Raw genomic sequence first — 14,870 nt, 5'->3', positions numbered from 1 at the left:
TTATTTGAAAGAAAGATTCTTTGTTATATGATGGTAGATTCTTTGTTTTGTAAAATTATGATTATTTAAAAAATATATCCATTATATATATATAAATGGAAAAAGGAAAAAAAGGAAAAAAAAGGAAAAGAAAGGAAGAATACATACATGTACGTACGTATATACTCCACCTGCCAACGCGCGGGAGGAGGATAGGTGGGACCCATGGTATTTAGTTTATTTTAAGATCAATTTTATCTAACGGTGTATAATATTGGACTTACAAATTTAAGTGAAAATTAAGGGGTAGATGATTTGTTTTATCTTAGAATTTCGAGGATTTTCTCTATTTTATTAGAGCACCACTTGGCGGCTTGAGAGCGTTTAATAGGGTCAGAATATAAATGTGTAAAATTTATTTTTAAATAGTGCATTATTAGAAAGGAAGTTTCTTTGTTATATGATGGTAGATTCTTTGTTTTGTAAAATTATGATTATTTAAAAGAAATATATCCATTATATATATATATGCGTATATATATGCGTATGTGTGTGTGTGTATATATATATGTATATATATATGTGTGTGTGTGTGTATATATGTATATATGTATATGTATGTATGTATGTGTGTGTGTATATATATATATATGTATATATATATATATATATGTATATATATATATATGTATATATATACATATATATATATATACATATATATATATATATGTATGTATGTATGTATGTATGTATGTATGTATGTATGTATGTATGTATGTATGTATGTATATATATATACACACATATATACATATACATACACACATACATATATATATATATATACATACATACATACATATATATATATATATACATATATTTATATATATACATACACACATATATATATATATATATATATTTATGCAAATGAACAATTTACCTTAATTCTACCCCTAGTAGCTAGAGATCACTGCAACAGTTGTCAAAATCAATGTTTCCATTGGCCAATGCAAGTTGAGCTTGCAACTTATGCAGCGCCCCATGTTATGAATTGATCGTAAAAACAACCTAGTACATCCATCTGACGACATCTACTCTTTCTGTTCCAAAATATAAGAATGTAGGACTGGGTGGGACGTTTCATATAGTATAACGTATCTGGACAGCCCTCCGTTCCAAAATATAAGAACCTAGAACCGGATGAAATGTTTCTTAGTATAACGCATCTGGACAGACGGACATATACATTGTACTGTGAAACATTCCATCCGGTTCTAAGTTCTTATATTTTAGGGCGGAGGGAGTACATCTGTTTTTAAATATCAAAATCATCAATAATTTTCATCAAAAAAACCATAAATCATTAGTAGACGAAATAAATTATGATTTAATAAATAAAAATAGTGTTAGTATATTTTTTGTGAAAACACTTTTATATTGCTATACTTTTATATTTTTTTTATAAATATATATAAGTTAAAAATGTAATGATCAGATATTTACATTCCACGTTATGTCAATGTCTAAAACGACATGTAAAAATAAAAACTAATGTAGTAGTACTATTTTTACATCTCATTGTCATGCTTTGAGATGCATGCTTACTAAGCTGAAGTCCTTAGTCTCTATATATTAGGGGTTTCAACGTCATTTACTCCGTCATGGATAAGATGGAAAAGTAGCCATATTATATCGATCTTAGCTAAAAAGGCCAATACCTACTCCCATTCTTTTCAAGAATTTGTTGAATCTGGACTAATCGCTGAAAGAGTGAAAGTCACCCGAAAGCACAGTTAATTCAAAGGCACGGAACATAGAATTCATTCATCACCACATATTAAGGAACCAGCAGACGGACTGACTCAGGACGATATGTGCAAAACAAGAAGAAAGACTTGACCAACAGCAACATCAAATGGCTGATATGGTAGGTAGGCACTCGTAGACTTATTACTCTCGCCGGTTAATACAGTAACCAAACGGACGGTACAAATCACACTTTGGCGCAATCCGCCGGAGCGAAGGAGAAAATCCCGCCGTCGAGATCGTAGAGCAGGTGCATGTCCATCTGCATCACGTTGCCTATGACAGACATCGGCTGGTCACCCTTCGCCGGCAGCATCATCAAGCACGCTACGGTCACACTGCCCTGCGAGTCCGTCTCAACTCCGGCGAAGTAAGTTGGCACGGCGTACTCAGCTCCGCCATCGAAGCGCAGCACCAGACTCGGCACGGCTATGCCGCCGCCGCCGCCGCCGGTACTCTTGAAGCACAGGTCCAAGCCGCGCGTGCCGTTCACCGTGGTCACGTCAGCCGTCTGGGACAGGAAGGCCTGCTTCACCATCTCGTAGCCGTCTTTGGCGAGGTACGTGAGCGTGGTGCCGGAGTCCACGATCGTGCCGCCGCCGAGGCCGTTCTGCGTGAAGCCGAACGTGCTGGTCGTCACCGGGAGGTCCGTCTCACCGACGGTGATGCCGGTGAGGTTGACGTAGTAGTACGAGGGGTGTACCGCGGGGTTGTTGACGAACGGCGTCGACTGGACATTTCCGTCCGTAAGATTGGCCAGGGAGCCGAACAGTATCGGGCTGGCGCCGGCGGCAGAGCCGGAGCGGAGGCAGTACGAGAACCGGCCGACGCCGAGCTGCGGTATGAGGGACAGCGCGCCGCGGCCAAGACCCGCGATGCCCGACGTCGAGTTGCCCACGCCGTTCTCCGTGCTGCACCCGAACGCGACGCTGGGGAAAGAGGCGTCCCCGACTTTGAGCGTCTCGGTGGCGAGGTAGCCCGCGGTGTAGCCGCTGCCGTACTTGTAGTTGTAGACGCAGCCGGTGGCGTTGCACGTGCGGATGGAGTTGGGTAGGAACTGGCAGAAGGAGCTGGTGCACGGGAGCTTGGAGAAGGTGGAGGAGCTCGCCGGCTGGAATGGCGGCGCAGGCTGCTGGAAGCATTTGGTGCACGGCGCGCACTGCGTCCAGATGAGGTCACTGCCGGTGTCGGCCACGACCGAGAAGGTGAGTAGCGGCGTGCCGACGGAGATGTTCATGTTGTACCCTCCCACGCCGTTCTCAAGCAGTGCCTGGAAACTGACCGACGAGTTGGTGGTGGTGGCCTTGCCGGCTGCGGTGGCGTCGGAGAGAAAAGCGATGCGGTGGCTGTCGCGGCGTACCGCTTCCGAGTATTTGCCGGGGGAGAGCTCGTGGATGCGAGTAAGAGTGGCGCGGAAGCCATGAAGATCGCCGGCGAGAGTTATCGGCGGGAGGAGGATGATGACGAGGGCTAGTATGGCAGCAGTGCTGGATGACATGTTTCCTGTGTCCCTCCTTGTCGTCTTTTTCGTGGTGTTGGTTTGATGAAGGTTACTCGATCTTATATACACTATTCAACAACTCATAGTTGATCCAAGTTGCATTTGAAATTTCCCTTAAACTGCTATTAGAAACCGCGTGCTAATAATTCAACCAACCGTTAGTTTGTGTCAAATCTAATAACTTATTAAAGGAATAAAAAAAAGCATCCACGTTCGCTCTCACGGCCTAGAAATTCTCATATTAATCGGAGAAAAAGAAAAATAAAGTCCATATAGAAATACAATTTAGAAATAGTTAAAATTCAGAATTAAAAAATAAGTAATATTAGAAGAGGAGACTAGAGTCCATATATTAATATAATTTAGAAATAACTAAAATTCGAAATTAAAAATTAAATAACATTAGAAGCAGAGTATAGAGTCCTTATAGAAATACAATTAAGAAATTAAGAAATTATAGAAATTCGGAATTAAAAATAAGGAATATTAGAAGTAGAGTATAGAGTATATATAGGAATTTAAAACTAACGAAAATTCGGAATAAATATAATAAAATTAAAAGTAGAGTTTAGAGTCCGTATAAAAATACAATTTACAAATAACTAAAATTAGAAATTAAAAAAAACATGGGAAGAAGAGTCTAAAGACAATATAGGAATTCAATTTAGAAGTAACTGAAATTCAAAATTAAAATTAAAGAATATTGAAAGATGAGTTTAAAGTCCATTAGAAATAATAAAAATTCAGAATTAAAAATAAATAATATTAAAAGAAGAGCCTAGAGTCTACAGATAACGAAAATTAGAAATTAAAAAATAAGAAACATTCAAAGACGAGTCCAGAGTCCATATTGGAATATAATTTAGAAATAACTAAAATTTGATATTAAAAATAATTAATAACTAACACATGTATAAAATACAATATGAATATTACACACTTGTAGTTTGTAAAGTTGGTTCAAAATTTAAAATTATGCTGTCATTTTAATATATTTTAATAATAAATTGAGAAAACATATATGTTATTATATGAGAAAAAAATATAATGATGCTAGCCGCGAAATCTACGCGGGCCACCAAGCTAGTATATGTAAAAATAAAAGTAAAACTTAAAGTTATACTAATACGTATTACAACTGAAAATAAAAGAAAAGTTGGTGAAGTGCTAGAGATGTGTCATGACTCTACGTCTCCATCCACTATTTTTTCTTTCGAAACCACTTATGTTCAAATAAATCTTGATGGATATGGTTTTCATCTCTTGAGGAGATGCCCCATTGTCATTTGCATTGTCATCTAAATAGTTATAACAAAACTGAAAAAAATTAACAATATAGATTAATATAAAATATATCACTCCACAAACATGCAAGCCAAATTCAACTTCTATAAGTTGTAACAAAAAGAACAAAATAAACTGAAAATAGTTATTGTACATTCGTAGCTATATTTATTATTTTTTGTTACAACTTGTAAAAGTTAAATTTTAACTTGCATGCCTGTGGAGTGATATATTTCATATTATTTTTGCGACAACTTGTAACATTTGAATTTTAACTTGCATGTTTGTGGAGTGATATATTTCATATTATTTTTGCGACAACTTGTAACATTTGAATTTTAACTTGCATGTTTGTGGAGTGATATATTTCATATTAATCTATCTTACCAATTTTTTTCAAAGTTTTCAGTGACTATTTAGGTGGCAAGCACAAAATGAGGGGATATTTCATCGAGGGATGAAATCACTTTCCCAATCTTTGATACATTAGAGTAAAGTACACAGCCGGTCCTTAAAGTTGGAGCGTGCTGTCACTTAGGTCCATGATCTTGGAAAATCGATATTAGGGTCCGTGATCTTGTTTAAGTGAATCATTGTGGTCCAAAATACGTCTAACTGGGTTAACTACCTTACGTGGCGGTCCAGCGTGGCAACATATTTGCAGTTTGGCCCCTGCATTATTTTGCTTCCCCCTCGTCTGATCCAGCCTCTACTTAGCATGGCGCGCAACGATGTGGCCGATGGCACCGACGAACGCGCGGCGCGGAGCGTGCGGTCAATCTTGGATTAATTCAAGGACCGCGTTGCGCCGGATGCCAACGACATGAGGTGAGTGCTCTACCGGGTAAGGGTCGGTGGCTGGTTGGATTGCTCCGAGGAGATTGCGTTCTTGGAGAGCGAACTGTGTGCACAGCTGGACGGCGTGACGAGAACAGCAATGACGTTCTCGTCATGAACAGCTTAATAGTGTTTTTGTGTACTGCCGCGTCACGTTGTTCGATGACATTCACCGACTGAGATGACGACGACGCGGCCAAGTGGGCAAAGAGGCCCGGCTGCGAGAGGATGGCCACGGCGCTCGATGGCTGCTCGGCTATCCTCGCCAGCAGCGCGATGCTTTCTCCGGCCAGGTCGTCGCGGTCGGTGGAGAGCAAGGTGGCGAGGGCTGACACAGTGCCCGCGGCGATGGCCCTGCCCTGGTTGGCTGCTCTCTGGAGCAGCTCGTACAGGCTGACCATGGTGTTCTTCTGGTCGCGGTACACGCCGTCTAGGATGAGCTGGACCAGTGTTGGGATCACCTCCGGGATGCATCCGGGTTGTTCGACGAGAGGTAGAAGAGGATGGCCGCTACGTTATGCTGCGCCACGGCCTTGGCAACGACGTTGATCACGTCGACAACGAGGCCGACGCCTCCGACCTCCATGATGGTCATCTGCCCGGCGGGGTGCTTCAAGAGGTTGAGCAGCGACGCCACGGCATTATCCTGTATGGCGGCGGTGGTGGAGGAGAGGAAGCATAGCAGCCAAGGCACGGCCTTGTCGTCCACGAGGCACGCCCAACAGAACACGTTGTGCTTCGACAACTTCCGTGCCTCCGATGTCACCTTCCTCCACTCCTCCGTCGACCCCCTGGAGAGCTGCGCGACGTTGTACTCGACGGCGAGCGTGCGGCGGCCGTGCCGAACGACACGGTCGTGATCGCAACGGCGCCTTGGCAGTAGCCACCGTGGGTAGAGAAGAAGATTTGGGGAAGAAGGGGGTAGGATACGCGAGGAAAGTAAAATGCGGGGGGCCAAAATGCAAATATGTTGCCAAGTTGGACCGCCACGCAAGGCAATCAACCCGGTCAGATGTGTTTTGGACCGTAATGATACACTACAACAAAACATGTGTTTAGAGATATCTTATTTATAGTCTAGAGACATTTTGAACCGTCTTTAGGCATACATAGAGTCACTTCTGCAAAGCGTCCCAGAAGCGTCTCCGTTAGGACCGTCTCAAAATTATAAAGACGCTCCATATAGCATCTCTACAAGATCTGAGACATGAAATAGCGTCCCTACGTTAGTTGAGACGCTTTTGTAAATGAGATCCAATAACGTGTCTCATGGTGCGTCCTTATGAGTAACTGAGACGTGTACATACGATTCATTGTAGGATGCCATGCTTGGCATATTTACAGCATTCACATCTGAGCAGTATATATCGCCATCAACATATATACCAAAATGACAGTAAACAGTAAAACACTCCAATAGATGAAAGGTAATTATATTAAGGACAATTGTGATTCACAAGTCAGCTAAACAGCCATACAGAAAAAAGAGATTTGCGTCATCTCTTAGAAAAATAAATTTATAACTCTTCCTAAGATAATTCTTGTTTTATCTCCTCCCTTCTTCACAGCATGATAAAATATATCTATAACTGTTCTTAAGATAATTCTTGCTTTATCTCCTCCTCCTTCACAGCATGATGTAGCAATCCTTTACAATCTTCAGTATCTTCTAAAATGAATTGTGTAAACCAAATCAGTGTACATGATAAGATTTCTAAAAAATGTAAGAAAGCTAGCTAAGTTTACTAGGCCATAAACAGAGAATTAGACAATCTATACATGTATTGATTCATAGAAGATACACCCATCACATATTTCATAATTGTCAGGAGCTTATTCCTAGCATTGTTTACTAGCTTCAGTAAAGATTTATTGAAATCGACCCTTAATAAAGTAAAACAAAATAAAGCACTTCAATTTGTATATTTCTGAACAAAGAGACTATAGCCATACTACAGTATTAACATGAGAATATTCTCCTACAGATATCCAACAATTTACCTTAATAGCTACTTGTTCTATACTTTTTATGTGGCTAGAATTTCTCATCATCACTATAAGTAACAGGTAAAAACTTATGATGGCCATACCTTTGACACTTTAGCAGTTGCTCTCCCTCCTGCATGTAAATACTTTGGAAACTTCAGCATATAGAAAGCAAATCTCCCATTTTGGACCAGCATCTCTATTCCTTTACTCATATGCCACCGAAGGACAGTATGAAGAACCATCGCATCATTCAGAACTAGTGTCCGAGATCCAAGTTAAACAAGCATTAATACCAATATTTATTTCAAAGTGAATCGATTAGAAGATTGAGTTGAGTCAAAGCAATGCCTCTCTGTGTTTTAATGTGATTTTGTTGCTAAAACTACTTAATTAATGCTGAACTAAAGCAGGGGAAAGAACACAGCGTTATGCAATCCAATACTCCAAATAAATTTTTTGCAAGCGATACCAAATTACCAAGTGATTATCCTTCTGAACAAAGTATACAACAATCCCAAAGTATCATCATCAGAATTTTTTCCTAAAAATCTGCAAAAAAAAAAAAGTTACCTTCAACAATACTCATCTGTATTTTTGTGCCTTCTTGAAGCTAAAATTCCAAATGTAGTCATCAAATGGAATGGAATCAGTAGCAAAAAAGAATTTATAATGAGCCCTTAATGATCGACATATTGGTATTGATTGATCCACAGAGGTTCACAAATCATCAAATTGATTATCAGATCTGCATCATGCAAGTATTGGTATTAGCATTTCGTCAAACAACTAGTACGATGGTTCATCCCTGAAGCAGAAAGAACGAAAGGTACAGATCAATATTTACTCTTTTATACTTCTGCAGGATTACGAAATAATCCGATGGGGTAGAACTCAACATAAAGTCTGGACAAATTGAATCACACAAACAAATCAAAGCACCTTTGTAGTTCCTTAAGCCTTACAGATTAGGGGATGAGAGAGCATACCTACCAAGCTACCACCGTGGAGTTGTCGCTGGGCTGGTGAAGGCAACTGAGGGAGGGACGCGTTGGCGACGGGGAGTCGCTGATAAGGCGGCAAACTGCCAGCGGTGGCTCCTATGGCGAGGATCAGAGCAGGCAGTGGTGGGCGGCGGCCTGAGGAGGAGGAGGCAGATGTGGCATTGACTCGCCGAGGATGAGGCGCCGCTGGCCCCCGGTCGAGGACGAGCCGGCGGCAGGCATCGAGATGGCGACCGGTGGAAGATAGGCGGCGGCACCAAGCAGGCAGTTCAATCTAGATGGGAGTTTGTTGCAGCACGCAGAGAGGATGAGGACGTGGGTGGTTTCCAGGAGAAAAAAAAATTCAATGTAAATCTTAATTTTTGAGAAATCAATGTAAAACTAGGGCGTTATTTAAAACGTCTCATAAACCGTCTTTATTGGCGGGGTAGCCTAGAAAATAGAGACGATTTAAGTCTCGTCTCCAGCCAAATGTCTTTATTTGTTGTTTTGTTGCAGTGGATTCACTTAAATAAGATCACGGACCCTAATATCGATTTTCTAAGATCATTAACCTAAGTGACACCGCGCTCTAACTTTAAGGACCGGCCGTGTACTTTACTCCTTATAAATACTATAGTTTAAGACAATGGCGATGGGACGTCTGCTGGGATTGTCAGCAATACTACTGATGCAGTAGTAGACACTGACGTGTGGACCCGCACCCACATGTTAGCCGCTGCTACTGCATCAGCAATACTAGAGAGGATGTGCATCCATTGGACGCTAGTGACGAGAGGGCTCCAATGGTCCACAGTGACGGAGGAGAAGAGAAGGGAGGCAGGAACCGACGAGCTCATAGTCCTACGGCTGTGGCTTGTCGTCACAGGCGGCTTGCTCTTTTTTTATTAGAGAAGGAAATTTTTTTTAGCCTTTATGTCCAACCGGATGTATAAAGCCTTCTTAAACTAGTAACTTAACCCTTAAATAATCTAATCTTAAATTAACTTAGCCCTTAACCTTTAGGCTACATGCAGTTTGACAAGCGGCTTGCTCTTGTAAGACTCGGAGCTGTCGAGGAGCTCCGACGCCGCGGCAGGGGAGAAAGCTCGGACCGTGTCCCAACAAGCCCAGAGCCAGCCACGTGGAGGCCGAGCGGAAGCGCTGGAAGAAGCTGAACCGCCAGTTATACGACCTCCGCGTTCCCGCATGGCAAGCCTCCTTTCTCGCTGATGCCGCCGCGCACTTCGGCGACCTCCACGCCCGCGTGGCCGGCTCGAGGTCGACGCAAGCCTGAATTGAAAAAAAGGCTTATTTGGCTGATCAGCCTAAGAGCAAGTTCTACTAATTTTAAATCATCTATAGCCAATGAAATAGCCAATTCATACAATAGTTGATTACTATACTATTAATACATAGTCTCACATGTCATATACACATTATGTCTTGGAGTCCGTGCTGCAGCTGCTGGTTGCTCTTCTCTCTCTTCCTTTTATCTCTTTAAAATATATTTATAGCTGGCTTATAGCCTGCTATTGTATCTACTCTAAGAATACTAGATGAATACCCCGTCGCGTTGCTGCGGTCTGCTCTAAGAATACTAGATGAATACCCCGCCGCGTTGCTGCGGAAAATTAAGTTACATAATATGTACAAATAAAATATAATTTGATTATCAAAACTAAAACAATTTGATACAATTTTAAGCCTAAAAAATTGAGATTTTATGTTTTATGAGAGAAGAAAGAAAAGACCATTTAGACTATAGATCTATCATTCAAAAGCTAAAAATAATTGAGATGATGTGGCTTAATGAGAGAAAAGAGAAATAACATTAACTAAACTTAGTGGGGATGAACTATATAAGTACTGCACCATCCGTCCCAAAAAAAGTGCAGTTTTGCACTATTAACGTTCAACGTTTGACCATTCATTTTATTTAAAAAATTTTTATATCTAGTATTTTTATTACTATTAGATGATAAAACATGAACAGTAGTTTATGTGTGACTAAATACTTTTAATTTTTTTACAAATTTTTTAAATAAAACGGACGGTTAAACGTTGGGTACGGATATCTACGGCTGCACTTATTTTGGGACGGAGGTAGTATATAGGATACTTACCGATGAGGACCCCCAGCTCCGACAGCAGTGCGTATACTATCACCCACAATGTACTCCCTCCGTACTCGTAAAGGAAGTCGTTTGGGACAATGTTTAAGTCAAACCTTGGGAATATAAATCATGAATAACTCTCAAGTTGTTGAGTTTGAAAATGTAAAAATTATATGAATAGATTTGCCTTGAAAAATATTTTCATAAAAGTATACATATATCACTTTTCAATAAATATTTTTATATAAACAAGAAGTCAAAATTATGTTTTGGAGACCGTGTCGCTGTTTAAAACGACTTCCTTTACGAGTTGAGGGAGTACTTGGCAAGGGGAGAGAAGGGGGGATGCTAATGCGTGCGCGCAGCCGCGCACGCCCCTCCCCCTGCGACGCCCCCTAGTCCACTGTTCACTATTGTTCCGTTATACAAGGACATGGCCCATCATTATAGTTGGGCCGTCCAGCTAGGTGCGGCCTGTTGGGCCCAAACGAATTTGCGAGTGACGTGTGGCCTGTAACAGGCCACCTGTTACACTTGACAGGATCGATGGTCTTCTCTTCCGCTGCCAATCACTTGTCGGCGTACGGGGAGCCCTGGCTAACTGAGAATTTGGGGATCACTTCGGCACGTCATGCAGTCATGCTATAGCTCTGGCAACGGATCTGGTATGGTGTGTTGTACTGCTGTTTCGATCGATTTCAGTAGCAAACAATAGCAACACAAAATGCATCGAAAGCTTGATAGAATGGCAGGCAAATACGTCAAAACTCATTCAACACATACGCTATAATAATATACTCCAACTAGTACTAACGACTTCCGATCCTCAAATTCTTGCCGACTCAGCAGTTGGGCTTTGCAATATTTAGCACGATGGCGACGACCAAGGTGACCGCGATAAGCACCGGGAGGAATGTCCGCAAGAGAGTTTTGGCCAAGAAGCTTGTCACGAAACACCACAAGAACTCTTCCAAACTGGACGGACACCGGTGAAGATTCGTGAGCCCTCGCCATCCGGCGCGCCTCCAGATCACCTTCCCGAGGCAGAACGGCGCCCAGATGCCCGGGAAGCAGAGCAGCACCGATGCCGAGCACAGCGCGTGGACGAACACCACCAGCCACCGGCTGTCCGCGCCGCCGCCGAGCGCGACCTGGAGCCCGAACGCGAACGCGGCGACCATGAACTGCGCCCCGGCCGTCACGAGCGCCCACGCCGACCCCTGGTAGGCGCGGAGACGGCCCCTGCTCGGCCGGACCTCCCTCGCCTCGCCGACGACGAGGAGGCAGGTGCCCACGATGGAGCAGAGGAACGCCATGGTGTCCGACACCGCGAACGCCCTGAAGGCGAACCGCCCGGCCGACGCCGCCGTCCCGGCGTTCGGGTGGTCGTCGGCGACGTAGCCCCCCGGAACGGTGAGAGCCGCCGCGAACGTCACCGTGGCGATCAGCACGGACGCGACTGTTCCGGTGGATGTCACGCCACCACTGTCCTTGGGAGCATCGGCATCCTCCATGGCCGATGGGATGCCAGTCCTAGCATGATCCCCTTCTAGGGTAACCGGTGCTCTGGTGCAGTAGAAGAGATTCTTTACCACGGCTCGAGGATTCTGTACACAAAAATTATCACAAGAAAGAAGACAGATTAATTGGCCAAGTAAACAGGACAGCACATGAAACGATTCTCTGCAGCTGCGTGATAACCAATTGTGATGAACTAATGAACTGAACCGTGTTCCATTACCAGAAAATAGTGCAAACCAGGTTGCAGATGGCGATAAGCAAGGTCAGCAGCAGTTAGACCATCCCTGTTGGTAATGGCTACATCGACGCTCATCGTCTCCAAGAGTAAACTGACCATCCTTGGGTGCCCATACTCGGCGGCCAAATGGAGGGGAGTATTTCCTTCATTGTCCATTGCATTCATCAGGATACCAAACCTGTCATCTCGGCAAATGTAGCGAACTATGCTTTCCTTGTTATGTTCAACAGCACAATGCAGAAAATTTCTTCCTCGATCATCGACCAAATCGTTGTAGTTGTTGGGGCATTTCTGTATGAGCTCAACGACGATCCTAACACTGCCCATCACAGCAGCAACATGCAAAGGAAATGATCCTTGGATATCACAAACCAGAGCTAGGGAGGGCTCTGCATCTAGGAACAGCTGAAACACGTCAAACCGCTCAATTTGTGATGATATAGCAAAGTGGAGAGGTGTTCTGCCCGACGAATCAGCTTTGGTTAGCAGTGTTCGACCCTCTGGCTTCCAGTCCAGTATTTCTCGCGCGATTTCTGATTAAAGACATAAATTGACTTTGAATTTTCATGTGTCATTCACAAATTGCTCGCGTGTTTGTGATCATACCTTTGCTAGTAGTTGCCGCAGAATGCAAAGCTGTCCGTCCGTCCGGACCAGCGGCCGAGGCCGGCGAGGGCGTTCCATCAGGCAACGGGTGGAGCAGCGCCCGGACAATGTCCACGGAGCCAACCGTCGCCGCCAGGTACAGCGGCGAGACGCCACCGTCGTTGGCCACGGAGGCCAGCTCGGGAGCCTCCGCCATGAGGAGAGCCACCACCCCGGCGTGGCCGTTCCGCACGGCCTCGTGCAAGGCGGTGGCGCCCAGGCAGTTCGTCGCCCGCCGCAGCGGCAGCGCCGCTGACGCCGCGCCGCCGGCTCGCAGCATCTCTGACAGGAGGCAGGCCGCCACGTCGCGGTGCCCGGACTTGGCCGCGCAGTGCAGAGGCGTGTCGAGGAACCTGTTGCGCGTGGCGGCCAGCGCGGGCGCCGTCGCGCAGACCAGCGCCGCGAGCGCGGCGTGCCCGCGGGTGGCGGCCACGTGCAGCGCCGTGTTGCCGTTGCCCGTCGTCACGCCAAGGAGGCGGCTCGCTCCCGCCGGCGCGCGGCCGTCGTCGTCGTCGTCGACGCGTATCGCCACCTGGGACAGGGAGTGGCCATGGCCACGGCGTTCTCTGCCCAGCAGGTCCGCCATGCGGACCTCGTCGCCGGAGGTCAGCACGTGTAGCAGTTCGGTGTCGAGCGTCTCGTTGCAAGGTCCGAAATCCATGGACGCACCGTGACCGTGAGTTTCGGCTATGGCTTTGGCTGGTCTAGACGAGAAGGTGAAAGGTAATTGATCTAAACCCGGTTGAAAAATCCATTTCGCGCTATTCCATTCCATCACTTGATTTCGCTGAAACGGAGACTAGTAGTCAACAAAAAAAAAATCCCCATATAGCTACCGGCAAAAGCAACACAGGTGAGTTGGCATGCGAGGATTGGGGGTCTCACGAGTGGCAGTGGCGGCAAAAAGCCGTATTCTCTCTCCTCCCCTCGCGCTGCAAGTCCCAACTGCAGAACTGCTCAGCTTTTAAAATTGAAACAGATAAACCGAAAATATGTGGTGCAAACCTAAAAGTTATCATTAGATAAAAATAGATGCATGGAATTTGTTAATTTTATCAAGGGTAAAAGTTTTACTTGTAAATTTAATTATGAGTAAAAGTTTTACTGGGAGTAAATTTTTTTTACTCTTGAGTCTTAATGACGTAGACAAATTTTTAAAAGTCTATTTTTGGATTCAACAGTAATTTTCACTATATATTTTTCTTAAATATAAACGGTTCCTCTTTTTTCCTTCGTTTCTTGGACAACGTTGATGATGGTCTCCCAGTAAGATCAGAAGGCATGCAATGGTTCAGAAACCATCTCAGAGACACCATACAGCACCAAAAAGTAAACTGATAAAAACATCCACTAAATTATAATTTAATCAAAAGGAAATGCCCTCCAGGGGCAAAACGTTATGCAAATTAAGCATCATGAGAAGCTAAATCAGTTCTCTACAATACACACCAAACCTCAGCTAGAAACAGAGCGCAACTGACGATCACCTGAAAAATCACTCAGGGGTGTTTAGATCCAGAGGTGTAATCCGTCATTAGCAAATGTTTACTGTAGCACTACATTGTCAAATCATAGAGCAATTAGGCTTAAAAGATTTGTCTTGCAAATTAGTCGCAATATGTGCAATTAGTTATTTTTTTACCCTATATTTAATACTTCATGCAGGTGCTCAAACGTTCAATATAATAGGATGAAAAATTTTACGGTGGGGTCTTAACAGAGCCTAATTCAATTTGTAGGATCGAAACACAAGAACTAAGCCAACCAAAGGGGGGAGAATGGTTGGCTTACCCAAAAACCAAAACTTTTAGCGGAATTAAAAGTTACCCTCAAATTCGACAGATTGCGGTCTGACCGAAGTGTATATGCCGATCTGACTGCCTGAAGAACGTCGGTCTGACCGAAGTTGGAACTTCGGTCGAACCGCTGAGATCGCCTGCCAGCTCCTGTCGCCGCCGCCGGTT

General features: G+C 43.9%; 2 protein-coding genes and 1 long non-coding RNA gene across 3 annotated transcripts; all 3 read right to left on the bottom strand.

The window, feature by feature from the left end:
• Window positions 1-1,781: 1,781 nt before the first annotated feature.
• On the bottom strand, window positions 1,782-3,362 carry LOC4343460 (aspartic proteinase nepenthesin-1). The gene has a single exon (XM_015789916.3). The coding sequence runs from the start codon at window positions 3,290-3,292 to the stop codon at window positions 1,982-1,984; it is 1,311 nt and encodes a 436-aa protein (XP_015645402.1). The 5' UTR covers window positions 3,293-3,362; the 3' UTR covers window positions 1,782-1,981.
• A 3,471-nt stretch (window positions 3,363-6,833) lies between these two features.
• LOC9269953 (uncharacterized) lies at window positions 6,834-8,694 on the bottom strand. The gene is made up of 4 exons (XR_003243319.2): window positions 8,250-8,694; window positions 7,976-8,150; window positions 7,507-7,661; window positions 6,834-7,085 (listed from the first exon to the last, which is right to left on the bottom strand). It is a non-coding gene; the product is annotated as an uncharacterized lncRNA (long non-coding RNA).
• Window positions 8,695-11,214: 2,520 nt separating this feature from the next.
• Window positions 11,215-13,666, bottom strand: LOC4343458 (protein ACCELERATED CELL DEATH 6). Its single transcript, XM_015790251.3, has 3 exons — window positions 12,868-13,666; window positions 12,244-12,794; window positions 11,215-12,109 (listed from the first exon to the last, which is right to left on the bottom strand). Exons 1-3 carry the CDS (start codon window positions 13,565-13,567, stop codon window positions 11,345-11,347), a joined length of 2,016 nt encoding a protein of 671 aa, XP_015645737.3. The 5' UTR covers window positions 13,568-13,666; the 3' UTR covers window positions 11,215-11,344.
• Between the last annotated feature and the right edge of the window lie 1,204 nt (window positions 13,667-14,870).

This window comes from Oryza sativa, chromosome 7 (assembly GCF_034140825.1).
Source record: "Oryza sativa Japonica Group chromosome 7, ASM3414082v1".
Classification (NCBI taxonomy): Eukaryota; Viridiplantae; Streptophyta; class Magnoliopsida; order Poales; family Poaceae; genus Oryza; species Oryza sativa.
This window is presented reverse-complemented; position numbering and strand designations above follow the sequence as displayed.

What these genes read in the sequence shown, in the direction of transcription:
- LOC4343460 (XM_015789916.3), bottom strand. Translation starts at nt 3,292, where the DNA reads ATGTCATCCAGCACTGCTGCCATACTAGCCCTCGTCATCATCCTCCTC.
- LOC4343458 (XM_015790251.3), bottom strand. Translation starts at nt 13,567, where the DNA reads ATGGATTTCGGACCTTGCAACGAGACGCTCGACACCGAACTGCTACAC. An exon ending in TGCGGCAACTACTAGCAAAG is followed by an intron (nt 12,795 to 12,867) that starts GTATGATCACAA and finishes GTCTTTAATCAG; the next exon opens with AAATCGCGCGAGAAATACTG. An exon ending in CTGGTTTGCACTATTTTCTG is followed by an intron (nt 12,110 to 12,243) that starts GTAATGGAACAC and finishes TTTTGTGTACAG; the next exon opens with AATCCTCGAGCCGTGGTAAA.